At 43.3% G+C, this 19,872-nt stretch overlaps 1 protein-coding gene across 6 annotated transcripts; it reads right to left on the reverse strand.

The window, feature by feature from the left end:
- Nucleotides 1-1,140: 1,140 nt before the first annotated feature.
- MRO (maestro) lies at nt 1,141-19,629 on the reverse strand. Of its 6 annotated transcripts, none has more exons than XM_049900635.1 (8): nt 19,561-19,626; nt 19,171-19,289; nt 12,506-12,608; nt 9,598-9,744; nt 7,162-7,344; nt 4,065-4,220; nt 1,914-2,021; nt 1,141-1,368 (listed from the first exon to the last, which is right to left on the reverse strand). In XM_049900635.1, exons 3-8 carry the CDS (start codon nt 12,602-12,604, stop codon nt 1,315-1,317), a joined length of 747 nt encoding a protein of 248 aa, XP_049756592.1. In that variant the 5' UTR covers nt 12,605-12,608; nt 19,171-19,289; nt 19,561-19,626; the 3' UTR covers nt 1,141-1,314. The 6 variants fall into 6 exon arrangements, with proteins under 6 accessions (XP_049756592.1, XP_049756590.1, XP_049756593.1 ...); XM_049900633.1 differs by lacking the exon at nt 19,561-19,626 and adding an exon at nt 19,413-19,554; XM_049900636.1 differs by lacking the exon at nt 19,561-19,626 and adding an exon at nt 19,430-19,505.
- Between the last annotated feature and the right edge of the window lie 243 nt (nt 19,630-19,872).

Below are 19,872 nucleotides of genomic sequence, written 5' to 3' on the forward strand. Positions count from 1 at the left end.
TATCCCTGGTCCTCAGAATGACATTTAAGATCTCCCTGTAGCTTTTATGTCCTTCTTGCGTTTTCAATCCTTGGTGATCCTTCCATTTCCTAAACTGGGCTCAGTAGTGGTCCAGGTGTGACCTGGACCGTACCAAGTTCAGTGGCAGCCATCTGAATTTCTACAGAAGAAGCTTGGGAAGCAATCTGGTTGGAAGGAGGTTAGCAGGGACTAAGAGATTTTTCTTGAAACTTTTTATAAGAATTATGTGATCCCTTATATAACTAGAATTGAATGTAAAAATATTGACATAATAACCATATATTATTAATAAAATATATACTTAGCTTATATAAATTACATTATTAAATATGTACACTTAGTCCATATGAAAGCAAAAGTTAACTAAATTTTATATAAGAAAGAAGCTGGAATTTTTTTAGCCTTTCTAACCATCCACCAAGTATTCCATAAAAAGGCAATGTAGCCTGGTGGTTGAATGTGGTTTCTAGCTGTCAGACCATAAGAGTTTGAATTATGGCCCTACCATTTACTGTGTTCTCTTGGGCAAGCACTTAACCTCCTTGTGCCTTAGTTTCCTCATCTATAAAAAATAAAATAGTACCCATCCCACGGGCTTGTGGTATTAAATAATATTTACAAAGCAGACAGTGCCCAATAAATTGTAAACGTACTGAACGAATGCTACTTATCATTATTATGCTGTAAATTACCATCAGCCTGAGGATTTCAACACATGCTTTATAGTTTTTTTTTCCTTTTTATTAATTCTTGTTTGAGTTGACCGTGGAGGTGACTGTTGAACACCATGAGGAGCTAAAGATACCCCTCCAAACCACCTTCTTGGTACTTTGGCTAACTTTAATAATGAAAATGGGTCTTGGCAAGCAAAGAAAACAATTTGCAATCAATAGCAGATTAACAAAAAAAACTTAAGGTAGTAATTATTCTCTTAATCCTCAGAAATTGGATATTTAAAATAACAGATAAGTGACAGATGAACTGAAGAAGGAAGGCGCTGAGAAACAAGGGCTGACTCTACAAATATTTTAAATGTATTAAAGAAAGTATGTACCTTCTCATCGAAATAGCATGAAGAGAAAATGAGATATACAAAAGCAATTCATAATTTTACCTGGGATATAATTATGCACTTCCACAGTATATTTGTGTCATCAATTGTTCTCCTAATATCCACTTTTCTATCATAACTACAAAAAGCAAGCAGACGAGGCCTCCAGTGAATTAAAGGAGAAGGAATACAAGATCCTCAGCAATGAGCCCACGTGGACCCAGATCCCTGCTGCTCTGTGTTCACAGAATTTTATTTGCGTAGAAGAACTGCAGGAGCTCTGGATGGTAGTGGCTCTGAAAGAAATTAGCAAAGGTACATGTGAGGGAAGGACTCCATAAAACTCCTTGACTATATAACTAGTAGATAGATGTCAGATCCAAAGCATAAGGATAAACCATCAGTTTAGTCTTCAGACAAATGAGAAATGGCAGCATCGTGACCTGCTCTCACCTAATAATCTGAACTGGAACTGCCAATACAGTTTGTGCATCACCCTCCATTTACATTGCATTATGGGTCAATTAGAATTGGAATATAATTGGCCCGAGTCAGAGTCATTTTATGGGGTAACTCCCTGGTGTGCTAATGTGTTCCACGTAAATCACCCAGGAGGACCCAAAACCAAATCAATCCCAGTGTCGTGGAGTTGATTCTGACTCACAGAGACCCTACAGGACAGAGTAAAACGGCCCCATAGAGTTTCCACGGAGCGCCTGGTGGATTTGAACTGCTGACCCATTGGTGAGCAGCCGTAGCACTTAACCACTACACCACCAGGGTTTCCCTCAGGAGCACAGGGGACTCAAGAAAGAACCCTCTCCTTCTCTTGCTCACTTACCAGCTGCCGGCAGAGTTTAGGGTTCCTTTGTTCTTCTTCGCTCTGGAAGCTGTACTCCCTCGTTAGTCTCAGGTATGGGGAACAAGCTCGAAAAGTTGTTTTGCAAGCCTGGGAAAAATAATGCTACCATCTTATTGTCAAAAATATTAGAGAGTTCTATAATCCCAAGCAAGGAACCCTGGTGGTACAGTGGTTAAGCTCTTGGCTGCTAACCAAAGGTCAGCAATCCAAACTTACCAACTATTCCTTGGGGGAAAAAGACCTGGCAGTCTGCTTCCATAAAGATTACAGCCTAGGAAACTTTATGGGGCAGTTCTATTTCATCCTATAGGGTCACTACAAGTCAATATCGACTTGCTAGCATACAACAACTCAACAACACAATCCTGAGCAAGGATGGCTATCCCAGAGCATTGCACCCAACCTGTGGGCTGGGAGCCATGGAAGATGTGAAATGAACTTCCAGGTACGTCCAAGGACATATGCTTATAAAATGGCCATGTCTATAATTTAGAGGCTGGCAGGGAGGGCATAACTTTATAGTTTACCACATCCCTTGTTATTAATTATTATTGTTGCAGATGGAGTCCCTGGGTGGTACAAAACGGTTAACATGCTTGGCTGCTAACCCAGGGGTACCTTAGAAGAAAGGCCTGGTGATCTACTTCCCAAAACATCAACCACTGAAAACCCTACGAAGCACAGTTCTACTGTGACACACGTGGTCGCCATAAGCTGGGACTGACTGGACATTAGTTGGTTGGTTTTTGTTATTATCTCATGAAAATTAGCACCGGACTCCAATAGTTCAACCTCCCTCTCTCCTTTTTCTCCCTCCCTTCCTTTCTTCACGCTAACTTAAAGAAAACAAGTGGTTTGGTGAAATCCTTTGCACCCAATGAAACAAAGAATGTATTTAAAGAGCTTAAGCCTTGGTTTTGAAGCACTCACCCCATCCCACTCCGAAGCAGGCCTGAGTTTGATCTAACACTGGTAGGATAAATTTTCTCCAAGAATAAAACAAAAACTCCATAGGGATTTGAAAAGCCAGGGGCTGGAAATCTATGCTTGGCACTGTGACAAAAGCTAATTGGGCATGAATAAATATCCTCATTACATGGGCTGCTTCCCCAAATTAAACCTGTACCTCTCTGCCCCTGAGGAGCCCTGGTGGCACAGTGGCTAAAGCTCTCAGTAGTTGGAACCCATCACCTGCTCCTCGGAAGAAAGATGTGGCAGTTTGCTTCCATAGAGATTACAGCCTGGGAAACCACATGGAGCAGTTCTCTGTCCTATAGGGTCACTTACAAAAAAAAAAAAAAAAAAAACAACCTGTTGCCGTCGAGTCGATTCTGACTCATAGTGACCCTACAGAACAAAGAAGAACTGCCCCATAGAGTTTCCAAAGAGCGCCGGGTGGATTCAAACCACTGACTTCTTTGATTCACTGCCTTAGCACTTAACCACCACCCACCACGGTTTCCACAGGGTCACTAAACCCACTGTCGTCTAGTGGATTCTGACTCATAGCGGCCCTGTAGGACTGAGTAGAGCTGCCCCATAGAGTTTCCAAGGAGTGCCTGGCGGATTCGAACTGCCGACCTCTTGGTTAGCAGCTGTAGCACTTAACCACTACGCTACTAGGGTTTCCATAGGGTCACTAAAAACAAGGAGTCATTAAACCCACTGCCATCGAATCTCTTCCAACTCATAGTGACCCTATAGGACAGAGTAGAACTGCCGCACAGGGTTTCCAAGGAGCGGCTGGTGGATTCTAACTGCTGACCTTTTGGTTAGCAGCCAAGCTCTTAACCACTGTGCCACCAGGGCTCCAGAAGTCACGACAAGTTTGGGGTTTTTTGTTTGTTTGTTTGGTTGGTTTCTCTCTGGTCCCACCCTCCACTAACCTGAGCTTATCTAGCCCTGTTGGGACTGGAACAAATGGAAGATAACACTCTTGGTCAGAGAAAGTTTACACTTCAAGGAGGTGCCTTTTGCAGGATTCGCATGAATACACCATGTCTAGAACCGTCCTGGCAGGAATCTGAAGGATTTGGATCCCCGTTCTACATGGCTGCACCACAGGCCCCTTGATGGATAGCATGGAGATTCCATGCAGTGGCTTGGTGAGTCATGGTCAAGGGGTCTTACCTTGGCAACCTGAGGATTTCTATCCCGTAAATGGATCAGGAAGGAATCTCGTGTCTGCTTAACCTGAGTGGTGAAAAATTTCTTCCATTTCCTCCCAGCAAAGGCAGCCAATTGTCCAAACAAAACAAAGGCCAAATATCTCAGGCTGTCGTTCTCCTGTGGGTCCCCCGTCAACAAAACACAGCAAAACCTAGGTCATTACCAAAGGCAATTGTACCAGAGGACATCACACCCAACTGTTCTTTGTTGTATATTACAAGGTGAGCCATCAGGCCCTCTAGATCCCTGAGCTGTGGGGGGAGCTGGCAGAGGGGAGAGGGGCTAAATTGTTTAATGAACCTCTTCCCCAGCACACAAAGAGATTCCCCGCTTTTTGTTCATTATTTAATGTTTGGTGGACATAATATTTATATGGTTCAAAACTCAGAAGAATCAAAAGGGTTTAAAGAAAAAGTAAGTCTCCTTCCTACACCTCTTCACTTGTTACCAAATTTTCCTCCCTACAAAGTAGTGAGTTTTGTGTGTATCCCTCCCAAAAACTAAGAAGAAAAAAATATATATATTATATTTATTACATATACCTTTTCCACTTTTTTACATAAATGGAAGCATTCCACACCCCTTTAAGGGCCCTGATTTTTCCATCAATCTATTTTTGAGCTCTGTCCATGTCAACACATAAAGAGAGCTTTCATTGTTTTTCTCTTCTTTCTTTTTTTTTTTTTCTGCATCATAATTCATTTGACCAGCCCCCTGGTTATCGCTCCCAGCATTTTCACCGGGTCACCTCTTTTAACTTTTGGTCTGAGTTTCTCCTATCTGTAGTGGAAGTAATAATTATGTTTCTTCCCTCAATACCCTCCCAGCTGTCTCTCTTTTCATCTGCTTGGCTGGTTTGTCCCTGAGTACTTGTCAGTAGGCTGAGGACTTTCTCCCTCTCCAAGGTGAGCTGTCTGGTCCAAATATCTCCCTTTCCAGGTGAGGAGACTGAGGCCCCGGGGCATTTAAGTGACTTGCCCAGAGTCACACTGCCAGGTAACAGAGAATCAGGTGAGTAACCCAGTTTTTTGGCTTTTGGTCCAGAGATTTTTATATCAATGTTTCCTGGTCCTATCCATTCCAGGTAAACCTGAGGGAAGGTGATAATTGTGCCACAGAATCACCACTGCCCCTTTTGTTATCTATACCAAAAAAAAAAAACCAAACCCGTTGCCATCGAGTGGATTCTGACTCATAGCGACCCTATAGGACAGAGCAGAACTACCCCATCTGGTTTCCAAGGAGTGCCTGGTGGATTCAAACTGCCGACCTTTTGGGTAGCAGCCATAGCTCTTAACCACTACGCCACCAGGGCTTCCTTGTTACTATGGCATATCTAATTCCCACAGTCATATGGGAGGCTGTTTAGTTCTTTGTTTTGCTGTGTAGTTCTTTGATTTTTGTGCTAATTACACATTAAGTGAACTGTAAAAGTACTTTTGGTCATTTGAAATATGTTAAGCAATCCTTTTAATAGATCACAGGGCCCATTTAAGTATAGCAAATAGCTATGCTTAATTTTATATTTACAAAAGTTCCTAATTTTATATTTTATTTCCTAATTTTCTTGTGTGTGTATATGTATGCTTATATATACATATATGCTGCCTATATATGTGTGTGTGTGTGTGTATACATATATATAAAGACCCTGGTAGTGTACTGGTTAAGAGCTGCAGCTGCTAACCAAAGGGTCAGCCGTTCGAATCCACCACGCACTCCTTGGAAACTCTATGGGGCAATTCTACTCTGTCTTATAGGGTCATTATGAGTTGGAATCGACTCGATGGCAATATATATATATATATATATATAGCTGTGGTAGGCTAACTTCTTAGCTTGCCATTAGGGTCTCTCAGAGTCTTCACAGTTTCAGTCTGAACAACATATCAATGCACTTTTTGCCCAGCCATTCATTTCCTCTAATGTGAATGCTTTCTCCATTTCTATTTACTGAACTCCTACCTATCTTTCAATGCTGTGTGAGAACTCTAACCTCTCCAAGAAGCCTTTCCTCCACTTTATCTAGAAATAATCCCTCCTTCACCTGAGCCCCTTTTGCCCTTTATCTGTAACCTATTTAGCCTGAGGACCCCTGGTTGCTCGGTGGTTAAGCGCTCGAATCTGCTAACCAAAAGGTTGGTGGTTCAAACCCACCAGCTGCTCCGTGGGAGAAAGATGTGGCAGTCTGCTTCCATAAAGATTTACAGCCTTGGAAATCCTATGGGGAAGTTCTATTCTGTCCTATAGGATCACTATTATTCGGAATCAAGTCGAGTGCAGTGGGTACTTAGCCTGTCTTGTCACCTGGTAGTTAAGACTGCAGACCCTATAGTCAGAGGGCCTGGTTTCATATCCACTTACTTGCCCCTGGGACAAGTTACCTAAACCTTCTGTGCCTTGGTTTCCTCATCTATAAAGTGAGGACACAATAGTGCCTACCTCACAGGGTTGTTGTGAGGATTATCGTATTTTACACAAATAATGCAGGCCTTCCATGTTTGTTTGCCACACGCACCCTCCCCCAAAAAGTATTTTCATAAGCTTCATTATGCCAATTTTCTCTTACATGTTGCTGTAAAAAAAACTAGCACACTTACAAAACTATCTCATGGGGGGAGGGCATGGTTGGCAAACAATTGTAGAAGGCACATGTTATTTGCATAAAAAATATGGTATATGAGACAATCCATCCATGTGAGTTACCTAGTACCATACCTGGTATACAGTAAGTACTCATTGAATGTTAACTATTATTATTGTTATAAGAGAGCATTGACTACACATTGGCGTCATCATTATCGTAAGTGTACACGTATTCCCTTCTCTATTAAAATGAAAACTCCTTGAGGAAAAAAAAAAGTAGTGATGAAATCCTATACATCTTCATATGTCTTTGATGACCCCCAGCACTGTAGAACCCCCTCAATGAGATTCTTTAATAAATAGATGAATAATACAGACCTTGTCCCCTGAGTGATGCACCACCCAGGGCTCACGTTTCTAACCCCACTTTGATATCAACAACCCAGAATTTTTCCAGGTTGTTCTCACTTACATCATCTAATAAAGTCCTGGTCTGAAGGGTGATGTCAATGAAGAAGGAGCCCAAATCTTTCCCCTGGATCTTGCCCAGGATGATGCTCAGTGTCTTTATACTCTCATGGATGACTTCAGAACTCACAGGGTCATATAACCCATGCACCAGCAGGTCTAGGATAATTTTCTTATATTTTCTCACCTGTTATCAAGGTTTGAAAAGCATTAGTAGCATTGAAAAGTATTACTACACAGGGGTCGAAAAACAATTCCACTTCTAATTTCCCAATAACTTAGGATATGGACTAAGAGACTGTCTTAGTCATCTAGTGCTGCTATAACAGAAATACCACAAGTGGATGGTCTTATCAAAGACAAGTTTATTCTCTCACAGTCTGGTAGATCTGAATTCAGGGTGCCGGCTCCAGGGGAAGACTTTCTCCCTCTGTTGGCTCTGAACGAAAGTTCTTGTCATCAGTCTTCCCTTGGTCTGGGAGCATCTCAGTGCAGGAACCTCAGGTCCAAAGGGTGTGCTCTGCTCTCAGCACCGATTTCTTGGTGCTATGAAGTCTCCATGTCTCTCTGCTCACTTCTCTCTTTTATACCTCAACAGAGATTGACTTAAGACACTACCTAACGTTGTAAACCTCATCAATATAACTGCCACTAATCCATCTTATTACATCATAATGATAGGATTTACAACACACAGGGAAATCACATCAGAAGATAAAATGGTAGACAATCATACAAGGGAGTCATGTCCTAGCCAAGTCGACAGATACTTTCAGGGGACACAATTCAATCCATGACAGAGACCATGCTTTCTTTGGGATCTGCCACAACAATTCTCATTAAAATACAAGTGCTTCCATTCATCTACAGGGTCTTGTCTTGCCAGAGTCCAACTCAGTGTTATGGAGGGAGAAGAGAAAGAAGAGTCTGAAGTGTGGCCTCTGGGTGGGAGGCCGGGCAGGGGCACTTCAAGCCTGAATGATCTACGGACCTGAGCAGTACTGGGTACCTTTATAGTGAGGAAGAGATGAAATGGTCACTGAAGTTGACAGATGCTTAAGGAGGAAGTGAGAAAACCGTCTTTTACCATTGTTGTTAGGTGTCGTCAAGTTGGTTCTGACTCATAGAAACCCTATGAACAACAGAAAGAAACACTGTCCAGTCCTGCGCTGTCCGCACAATCATCGTTATGCTTGAACGCATTGTTGCAGCCACTGTGTCAATCCATCTCCTTGAGGGGCTTCCTCTTTTTCACTACCCCCCACTTTACCAAGCATGATGTCCTTCTCCAGGGACTGGTCCCTCATGATAACATGTCCAAAGTACACGAGATGAAGTCTCGCCATCCTTGCTTCTAAGGAGCATTTTGGCTGTACTTCTTCCAAGACAGATTTGTTCATTCTTATGGCAGTCCATGGTATATTCAATATTCTTCACCAACACCATAATTCAAAGGCATAATTCTTTTTTGGTCTTCCTTATTCACTGTCCAGTTTTCACATGCATATGAAATGATTGAAAATATTATGGCTTGGATTAAGCGCACCTTAGTCCTCAAAGTGACATCTTTGTTTTTTAACAGTTTAAATGTATATTATTTTTATACTAAATAAGCATAAATCATTAGAAACTCACTTAAATTCACCAAGAAGGGCAATGGCCAGCTGTGTGTTAATCCTTCCTGCAGCTCTGATTCCTATGGCGGGTCAGTGATGCTGGGGTGTTATGACCCTAAGATGCTATGCTTCCATTCATCTACAGGGTCTTGTCTTGCAAGAGAAATGCTGATGAGCCATTCATGGAAGATGACCCTAAGGTGACCTCCGATGAGTCACAACCTTGTATAATCTCCTCCCTTTGAATGTGGATGGGACCTGTGACTTGCTTCTAGTCTATAGAATATGACAAAGGTGGTGAGGTGTCACGATTTTTCAGTAAACCTAAAACTGCCACTGTCTTGACAGGAGTGAGAGGCACACTCCCGCTGGCCATGAAGAAGTACCTGCCTTGTTGCAAGTGGGTCTGTGAGGGGCCACAGGCCATAAAGCAGGGAGCTGTGGTAATCTCTAGGCTCAGAGCAGCCCCTGGCTGATAGCCAGCAAGGAACCAGGACCTCAGTCCTACAACTGGAGGGAACTAAATTCTGCCAACAAACATGTGAGCCTGGAAAAGGACCTCCGGTTTCAGAAAGAAATGGAGCCCAGCCAAGACCTGAATTGCAACCTTGTGAGACCTTGAGCAGAGAACCCAACTAAGCCATGCCTGGACCCCTGACCCACAGAAACTGGGGGATAATAAATATGTGTTGCTTTAAGCTGCTAAATTTACAGTAATTTGGCATGAAGCGATAGATAGCTAGTACGTGCAATATCTAATCCCAGCCCTGGGGATGGCACACCTTGAAGGTTAGAGAAACTGTCAAAGGCACTGTCTTTCCTACCTTGTCTGGGGCTTCACAGGCCAGGGTGCCCAGCCCTTTCATTGCCATGTGACGCTTTTTAGCACTAGAGTCCCGGGCTCTTTCTGCCAAGATGAAAAACATGTTCTTCAGAGGCTCCCGCTTCTGGAACCTTAGTTTCCCAGATACCTATATGGTGGGTCAAAAATGCATTGATTTGGGGGTCTTCAGAGTCACGTTCAACCCCAAGCCAAATCCCTCCCTCTAAAGAAAATCCTGTGATTGCCTGCTCCAATTTACTCCTTCTTTCTCCACCTAAAGATGCTGATTTTGTTGGAAATATATTGGTCTGATCTACATAATGAAGAAATTGATGGTTTGGGGGAATTATGAAGAGAGATGCTTCGGAGCAGCTATGGGTGTGATAGATGTTGAAAGGAAGAGGTGGGTTATAGGTTGAATTGTGTCCCCCCAAAAAGATACACGGAAGTCCTAACCCCTGGTACCTGTGAATTTGGCCTTGTTTGGAAACAGGGTCTTTAAAGATGTTTTAGTTAAACTGACATGAGGTCATGCTGGAGTAAGGGTGGGCACTAATTCAATATGACTTGTATCATTATAGGAAACCCTGGTGGCGTAGTGGTTAAGAGCTACAGCTGCTAACCAAAAGGTCAGCAGTTTGAATCCACCAGGCACTCCTTGAAACTCTATGGGGCAGTTCTACTCTGTTCTGTGGGGTCACTATGAGTCAGAATCGACTTGATGGCAATGGGTTTGGTTTTTTTGGTTTCTTGTATCCTTGTAAGAGCAGAAGAGACACAGAAAGAAGGCCACGTGATGAAGGAGGCAGAAGTTGAAGTGATGCATCTACAAGCCAAGAAACACCAAGGATTGCCAGGAACCGCCAAAAGCTAGCAAGAAGCATAGAAGTATCTTCCCCTAGAGGCTTCAGAGAGAACACGGCCCTGCCGACACCTTAATTTCAGACTTCTAGCTCCCAAAACTGTGAGATAATACATTTCTCGGCTTTTTTTGTTTGTCCGTTTTTAAGCTACCCAGTTTATGAGACTTTGTTAAGGCAGCCCAGATCAGGGTTGTTGTTTTTCTAAGTGTTAATATGAAGTGAGAATATGAATCTCTTCCACAGTTAGAGATATGCTGTTACCCTTGACCCCACTTCCTCCTCCAGTTCCTCCCCAAATTTCTGCTCTACTTGGTAGCTAAAAGAATAAACAAAAAAACAAACTAATTGCTGTCGAGTCAGTTCCAACTCACAGTGATCCTATAGGACAGAGTGGAACTGTCCCATAGGATTTCCAAGGAGTGACTGGTGGATTAGAACTGCTGACCTTTTGGCTAAGCACCTTGAAAAAATTGTCTATACTTGTTTTCTCCACTTTCTGTCCTCTCATTCTCTCTCGAATCTTCTGCAATCAGGTGAATGTCCCCCCACCCCCACCCCATCAAGTGGCTAAACCCAAGGGTCAGTTAATAGGACTCATTTGATCGACCCCTCAACATTGGATGCAATGAGCACAGCACATCCATAAACATTTCAAGGCGGAATGCAGAAATCTGAGAAATTAGTCTGAGGAAAAGAAATGCAAAGATAATAGAAATTGAGATAACGGAAACTGTGTGTCTGATGCAGAAATCTGTACTTCAAGAACTAAACTCTAAGTAACCACAGGGCAAGGGTCGGATTACTCACTGTAGTGAGCACCTGAACACTAAGACCAGGAAGGCCCTGGTGCTCTGCAGACACAGGATATGGCAGCATGTGCTAGAATCAAAAGGAGCCCTGTTGGCACAGTGGTTAAGCACTCGGCTGTTAACAAAAAGGTTGGCAGTTCGAGCCCACCAGCCACTCCGCAGGAGAAAGATGTGTCAGTCTGCTTCCGTAAAGATTACAGCTTTGGAAACCCTGTGGGGCAGCTCTACTTTACCCCATAGGGTTGCTATGAGTCGGAATGACTCAGTGGCAGGGGGTACTAGAGTCAGAACCAAGGCCATGAGAGCTCAGAGCAGAACAAAGTTCTCAGCTTCATAAACCATGTGCTTAGTAAGTGGAGGGGCTGGAGACTGGACCCAGATCTCTCTCTCTACAGCCCTATGAGGAGATTTGGTGACTACCAAGCCTCATGATTATTTCTGAATATTAATTGCCATTTATTCTGTATCTTTATTATTAAGTTAGGGGCAAATTAAATTCCTTTCAACTAATCTTCTTGTTATACTATAAACATTTTATCCTAGTTAAAAGAACTAGGATAAAACATAGCAAAAAGATCAGTGGTTGCCAGGGACTGGGGGAGGGGGTGAGGGATGAACAGGTGGGACCCAGAGCATTTTCGGGGTGGTGAAACGATTGTGTATGATACTGTAATGGCGGATATGTGACATTATGTGTTTGTGAAGATCCATAAGACTGTATGAGCTATGGCTGCCAACCAAAAGGTTAGCAGTTCGAATCCACCAGGCGCTCCTTGGAAACTCTATGGGGAAGTTCTACTCTATCCTATAGGGTCGCTATGAGACAGAATTGACTCGATAGCAATGGTTTTTTTTACAAGACTGTACAACATAAAGAGTGAACCTTAATGGAAACTATGGACTTTAGTTATTAATAACGTATTGGTACTGGTTCATCAATTATAACGAATGTGCCACACCATTGCAAAGTGTTAACAACAAGAGAAAAGGTGTGCAGTGGGGAAAGGGGAGTATATGGCAACTCTCTGTATTTCCTGCACAATTTTTCAGTCATCCTAAAAAACTGCTTTAAAAAATAAAGCGTGTTTTTAAAAGAATGAATAGATAAAACTTAAAAATTTTTTCAGAAGAAGGAATCTCAGAGGAGTGGGCCTAACTAATCAGAGACCAGGCAAGCCCACAGCTTATAAAATGGCTGCTAGAAAGGGACATTTGTCCACAATATTTTGAATCAAACCTTGGAAAAAAAAGACATCATTGGTGTCCTTTTCTTCTTGGGCTGGGAGGTGAGGATGGGAAGGGGTTGGTCCAGGATTCTCCTCTGTATTTGGTCCATGGAACTAAAAAAAACCAAAATCATCACATGAGCCCACAAACACACTCCCAAATTATTGCCATCAGCAAATGTTATTATACAAAGCACAGTGCCAGGGCAGAAATGGAAAGAAGCAGAATTCCTGAGGCCTTTCTTTAAGGAGACTTTCACCTTGGTAAGGACCCACCCACTGCCGTCGAGTCTATTCCAACTCATAGTAACCCTATAGGACAGAGTAGAACTGCCCGATAGAGTTTCCAAGGAGAGCCTGGTGGATTCGAACTGCCAACCTCTTGGTTATCAGCCATAGTACTTAACCACTACTCCACCGGAGTTTCCTTGGTAAGGACATGGGAAAAGATAAACAGCATTTCAAGGCAGCCCAAGAAGAGTACCAACTTGGGGGAGAGGGGTTCTTGCCCTCTGGTTCCTCAGTACCATTCTACAAATTTCCAGTATCAGAATCACCAAAGAAATCAAATATAGATTCCTAAAGATTGGCAGTTTGAACCCACCCGGCAATGCCATGGAAGAAAGACCTGGTGATCTGCTTCCATAAAGACTACAGCCAAGAAAACCCTATGGAGCAAGGATGTGGGGAATTTGGAACTTTTTCCATTGTTTTGAGAATGCAAAATGGTATGGCCATTGTAGAAAACACCGTGGCAGTTCCTCAAAAAACTAAAAATACAACTACATATGACCCAGGGATTTCACCCCTAAGTATATACCCAAAAGACTTGAAAGCAGAGACTTGTTCACCAGTGTTCATTGCAGCACTATTCACAGTAGCCAAAAAGTGGAAACAACCTAAATGCCCATCAACAGATGAATGGATAAACAAAATGTGGTACATTAGCCAAAAAGTGGAAACAACCTAAATGCCCATCAACAGATGAATGGATAAACAAAATGTGGTACATTTATACACAGGAGAAATGCAGTCTTGACACGTGCAACAGTATGGATGGAGCTTGAAGACATCATGCTGAGTAAATTAAGTCAATCACAAAATGACAAACATTGCATGACCTGACTTATGTAAAAAGACAAGGCAAAGGTATAGAGGCCAAAGTTTATTAGTGGCTACTAGGGGTGGGGGGGAGGGGATTAACAGTGATGGAAAAATCGCATTGATTAAGGGTAGTGTTGTACAGCTGATTAAGGTAATTGCTGTCAATAGGTTGTACAGCTGAAAAAAGTTGAATTGGCAAAAGTTGTGTGATAGATACATTTACAACAACGATAAGAAAAAAGAGTAGCTGCTGAGGCTGCTTAGGTACAAACACTTCATGGGATTTGGTTCTTTGGTTTGGAGCTTTAGGGTCATGGTTTCATGGGACACCCCAGTTAACTAGCCTAATAACGTGTCTAGTGCTTTTGTTCTACCTCCTGGTTCATTCTGTAGAAGCTGGGGTCTTAAAAGCTTGTAAGCAGCCATTCAAGGCACAACCATTGGTCTCTATTGGCCTGGAGCAACAGAGGAAGAAGGAGAGTCAGGAACAGGAGAAGGAAGTGGAATATGTGGCTAACTGCCTCCATGAACAACTGCCTCCTTTGTCACGAGACCAGAAGAACTGGTTGGTGCCCAGCTACCATTATTCAACATTTTGATCAAAAATTCTATAGAAGAATCTTGATCAAAAGGGGGAAAATATAGAACAGAATTTCAGATTCTCATAATTTCTGACTTCCTGAAGCCATGGAGGGTGGATAAGCCGCTTAAACTATTGCCGTGAGATCATCTTTAAGTGTTAAACCACGGGAAAGACAACACACAATACAGGAGAGGTCAGCACAACTGGACTAAACCAAAAGCAAAGAAGTTTCCTGAATAAACTGAATGCTTCGAAGGCCAGAGTAGCAGGGGTGGGGGTTTGGGGACCATGGTTTCAGGGTACATTTAAGTCAATTGGCGTAATATAATCTGTTAAGAAAACATTCTGCATCCCACTTTGGTGAGTGGCATCTGGGGTCTTAAATGCTAGCAAGTGGCCATCTAAGATGCAACAATTGGTCTCAACCTACCTAGAGCAAAGGATAATGAAGAACACTAAAAACATAAGGTAATTATGAGCTCAAGAGACAGAAAGAGCCTCATAAATCAGAGACCACATCAGCCTGAGATCAGAAGAACTAGATGGTGCCCAGCTACCCGATGGCTGCCCTGACAGGGAATACAACAGAGAATCCTTGATAGAAGGAGAGCAGTGGGATGCAGACCTCAAATTCTCGTAAAAAGACCAGACTTAATGGTCTGACTGAGATTAGAAGGACCTGGGAGGTCATGGTCCCCAGACTTTCTGTTAGCCCAAGACTGGAACCAGGGATTGGGCTGGACTAAAAGATAGAAAAAGATACTGGTAAGGAGTGAGCTTCTTGACTCAAATAGACAGATAAGACTATGTGTGCAGCTCCTGTCTGTAGGGGAGATGAGAAGGCAGAGAGGGACAGAAGCTGGCTGCATGCACGCGGGGAATACAGGGTGGAGTATGCTGTCTCATTAGGGGGAGAGCAACTAGGAGTATATAGTAAGATGTATATAAATTTTTGTATGAGAGACTGACTTGATTTGTAAACTTTCACTTAAAACACAATTAAAAAAAAAAAAAGTAAACCAAAACTCTCCCCTGAAATCTTAAAACCAAACAATATTTTAGCTTAACTAGTAGAAATCATCTGCCTTAAGCATTATGCTCCTTTAAAAACTATCTATATGGGATCAAATTGACAACCCCAACTTGAAAGATTAGACAGGACCTTAGGGGGCAGTGAGTTTATGTTAATGGGGGAAGAACAACTCAGAGAAGGAGGGTAAGAATGGCTGCACAACTAGAAGGATGTAATCAATGTCGCTGCATCGTACATGTAGAAACTGTTGAATGCATGTATGTTTTGCTGTATATATTCTCAACAACAACAGAAATAAAATTATTAAAAATAAAAAAAACACAATTGAGCCATACTACTCTGTGACACATGGGGTCACCATCAATTGGAATCGACTCTATGACAACAGGTTTGGTTTGGTTTTGGGGCCCCACCTACACTCTCCTGAGTTGAATATAGAGTAGCCTGAAATTTTGTGTTTTTAAGTCTCCCCAGGAATGTAAATAGATACTACTTTTTGGAGAAGGCTTTGGTATTACCTCTCATAATTTTAAAATGCATATACACCACCACGCGACAATTCTTTCATCCTGCAAATACATTAGCACATTATATGCTTAAAGATGCACCTGAAGAATCATCACGGTAGCGCTGTAACGCACAACACGTTGGTCTTTAGTAACTGTAATATAAATAAGTTCTATGCATGTTACAACTATAGAATAACTACTATGAAGTCATTAAAAAGAGTATCAACCAGGTCTACAGTGCTAACATGATCTCCAAAATGTACTGTTGAGTGAAAAAACCGAACATTGTGTCCAGTACGGTACCATTTGTGCAAAAATAAAATTAAGGAGAGAAATACAAATGTATATATATGCTGGCATATGCATAGGACAGAGGAGAATACACAAGAAAGTTTAACAAAGATTGCCCCTGAGGTGGAAAACTGAGGGTGTGAGAAAGGAGGGAGACTTACTTGTCTCAGTTTTTAAAGATACATATTTTCTAATTTTAGCATGTGCAAGTATTACTTAAAGTATGTATTATAAATAAATGTAGCTCCCCAAGTGATTCTGATCCACGGCCTGATTTGGGACCCACAACTGAAGGCTCTGCGTGGTATAAACCTTTAACACATTCCGCTGCTAATCAAAAAGTTTAAGTCCACTCAGAGATGCCTCGGAAGAAAGGCCTGGCAATCAACTTCCAAAAATTCAGGCATTGAAAACTCCGTAGAGCACAGATCTATTCTGACACACGTGGGGTCGCGTGAGTTGGAATCAACTTGATGGCAACTGGTTTTTATCTTAGTCCAGAAGCACCCCTTATCTGAAAGGGTCCATGAAGACACCTCCTCACTGTACTCTCCAGCCCCTATTCTTCCTTCCACTCGGACCAACAGACCTCCCCTCATTACTTCATGGGGGTGGGGGCAAAATAAAAACTCAAAATTGCACCCTCGCCAATTATCAAGAGCTTCTCTTCCCATCAGTTACCTGACTTCACCAAAATTCTCTTGCTTGTTTGAAGTCATTCCCATAGGCTTTCCCATTAATCACTTCAGTATTGGAATCACCTGGAGGACTCATCAAACCAGTCTCTTAGGCCCAATACCCAGAGCTTCTGATTTTGTACATCAGGGGCAGAGGCCAATAATTTGCATCCCTAACAAGCTCCCAGGTGATACCGGGATGTTGCTGGTCCGGGGACCACACTTTGAAAACCTTGTAGGCAGAGAAAGACACCACAGCATTACTTTGTCATTTCTTTCCAGAATAAAGGGATTTAAAAATTCACATCGAGGCAAAAAACATGCTTGGCTGTTTCTCTCTGGGAGTTTTCTTCACACAACCTCTTTCCATGGGACTTGTCGCTCCTCGGGGTGAGTGCGCTGGATCCCAGCTGACAGGTGCCTGACGACTGGCACAGGAAGTTTAGAAGAAGCAAAGCTCCTCTAGCTGGGGCTGCTCACCAAGGAGGGCACAGGCCTCGCTAGAAAACAGCTAGTGCCTGTGTTCCGAGGCTTAAGAGAATCATGCCTGAAGCCTCTCTCCATTGGGAAGGAAAACAACCCCGCTACTCTGCTCTTGAAGCCTGGCTTCTCTGGCAACATTAGTATAGCAGCTTTAGGCTTTAGCCGTCCAAGGCACTTCCCCAGGCTAAAGAAGCCAAGCCTCCAACCTAGTCACTTCCTAGTAAGGTCAATCTAGAAGTAAATGTCACAGAGGGTTCTCCAGCAGGGCAAAGTAAATGAGAGCTCAGTGGCTCTGCGTGGAAGATTCAGGAAGCACGTGGCCAGAGAAAGACACACAGGGCCCCGCCTCTATCTAGCTCACCAGTTCTGAGTTTCCAGCCTGCTGGCCTGCCCTGTGGATTTTGGACTTGCCAATCCCCACGATCGAATGAACCAACTCCTTAAAATAAATCTTGATATAGATATATACACATATATCTCTCGGTATATCGATGGCACTGGGTGGGTGTTTGGATATATATATATACACACACACATATACACGCATATCTTATTCTATTTCTCTAGAGAACCCTGATGGATACATTTTGAATGCTGACATTATAATGATATAATATTAATAAACCAACCAACTGCCACCATGTCAATTCCAACTCCTGGCGACCCCATGTGCAACAAGTTAGAACTGTACTCCATATGATTTTCAGTGGCTGGTTTTTCAGAAATACATCATCAGGCCTTTCTTCTGAGGCGCCTCTGGGAGACTCAAACCACCAACCTTTTGGTTAGCAGTCAAGTGCGTTAACCATTGCACCACCCAAGAGACGCCAATGATATTAATTACCATTTATTAGACACTTTTGTTAGGTAGGCACTATGTTAAAAACTACACACACTGCTGGAGACGCTGTTTCCACTGGCCTCTACTGAACCAACTTGCCAGGTTAGCCGTGGCTCTCTAGGCCCTCTGTGAAAAATGCCGCTGACACCATCCTTTCCTAATTCTGGCCCGCCACTGATCTATACACTTATCTCGTATGCTTATGCACAATAATTTTAAGTACGTCTGATTATTCCCCATTTTACAGAAGAAAAAACTAGGTTTTAGAGTCATGCTAAACGACTCGCCCAAAGACACATGAAGATCCCTGCGTGGCGCAAAATTTGCCCTGAACTATTAACCTAAAGGCTGGTGGTCTGAACCCACCCAGCAGTGCTCCAAAGGAACGTCTGGTGATCCACATCCATAAAGTTTACAGCCAAGAAAGGCCTACAGAGCACAGTTCCACTCTGTAACGCATGAGTCAGAATTGACTGGACAGCAGTGGGTTTTATTTTGTTTAGACGTATAACTAGTAGTGGCAGACCAAGGTTCGAGAACACAAATTCTATACTTTGAATCACTAGGTTAAACCCCACAAAAACTAAACCCGTTGTCCTCTAGTCGATACCGACTCACAGCAATTTATAGGACAGAGTAGAACAGTCCCACAGGATTTCCAAGGCTGTAATCTTTATGGAAGCAGACCGTCACATCTTTCTCCCGAGGAACCGCTGGTGGGTTCCGGTGGACCGCGGACTAACCACTTCGCCGCCAGGACCCCTATAATCACTATGTTATCAGCTTTATATCCAGTTCCTAGACAACAGTTTGCGTGCTGTACCAAGTCAGGAAAGACTGCGTAAACAGTCTGAAGGACCAAAATCTTACCTTCAGTCCCCTCCCATCTGACTTTTTGCTAACTTAATGAATAAAAAAAAAAAAGACACCTATTAATGTATTAAACGTAGTTTGCGAAAAAGACAAAAGTAAAAAAGTGGGCTTCATGATCCACGCTGCCCACTTCAGTTTGACAAAGAGAACATCACCAGGTAACTACACTCTTAGACAGGATTCGACTCCCTCAGATACCAGTGCCCTAAGCGACATTCCAGGAGGGATTTGGGAATCCCAGGCCGATCGACCGTGGGCTTCTCCGCTGCACCTGCGCCTTACCTGCGGCTCCGCCGGTGGCTGTCACGTGGTGAGCGGCGGCCCGCGGGGCTCCAGGTCCCGGAGACTCCGGGTGGCAGCCAAATGTGATGACTCGGCTGAATTTCCCTAGCCCTGCACTCCTAACATAGAAGAAGGGCAATCAGAAAGTGAAGCAGGGTCCGTTCAGGATAGAGTGTTGAAAAGCGAGAATCATATGAGAAAAAATCCAGTTTGTATGGTACTGAGGTGGGGGAGGGAATGACCTTCGAACGGTACTGACAAGGTTGCTCTAGGTGGCCACAAGCATCCTTTGTGCCCTTTACTTCCGCAGGCTGTGCTGAGGTGTTTTTCCTGCCCCCGGCTCCCCGTACTCTGCTTTCCCCCATTCTCTCCTCCTTTCCACAGTCTCACCCGCACTTTCCAAGGACCGCGACCCTGAGGCTCTTTCCGTGCACCAAAAGGAAATGGCCGTGCCCAGCACCGTTCCCTCGAGCTGCCACTAGATGGCGGCACCACCCAGTGGACGCATTCCAGGAGTCCGTGCGCCCAGCTGTAGCTGCTTCCTGCCATAAACCTGTTAGAGCAGCTTTTCATCTCACGGGACACCGTGTTCTGTGCCGAGCAGCCTCATTGTGACTGATTGTTGCACCAACAACTAGGGCTTTAACGGTTCCCGCCCCTTCCTGCTCAAAAAACACTGTATGTACTAAAAGGAACAATTTA

This window comes from Elephas maximus, chromosome 11 (assembly GCF_024166365.1).
Source record: "Elephas maximus indicus isolate mEleMax1 chromosome 11, mEleMax1 primary haplotype, whole genome shotgun sequence".
Taxonomy (NCBI): Eukaryota; Metazoa; Chordata; class Mammalia; order Proboscidea; family Elephantidae; genus Elephas; species Elephas maximus.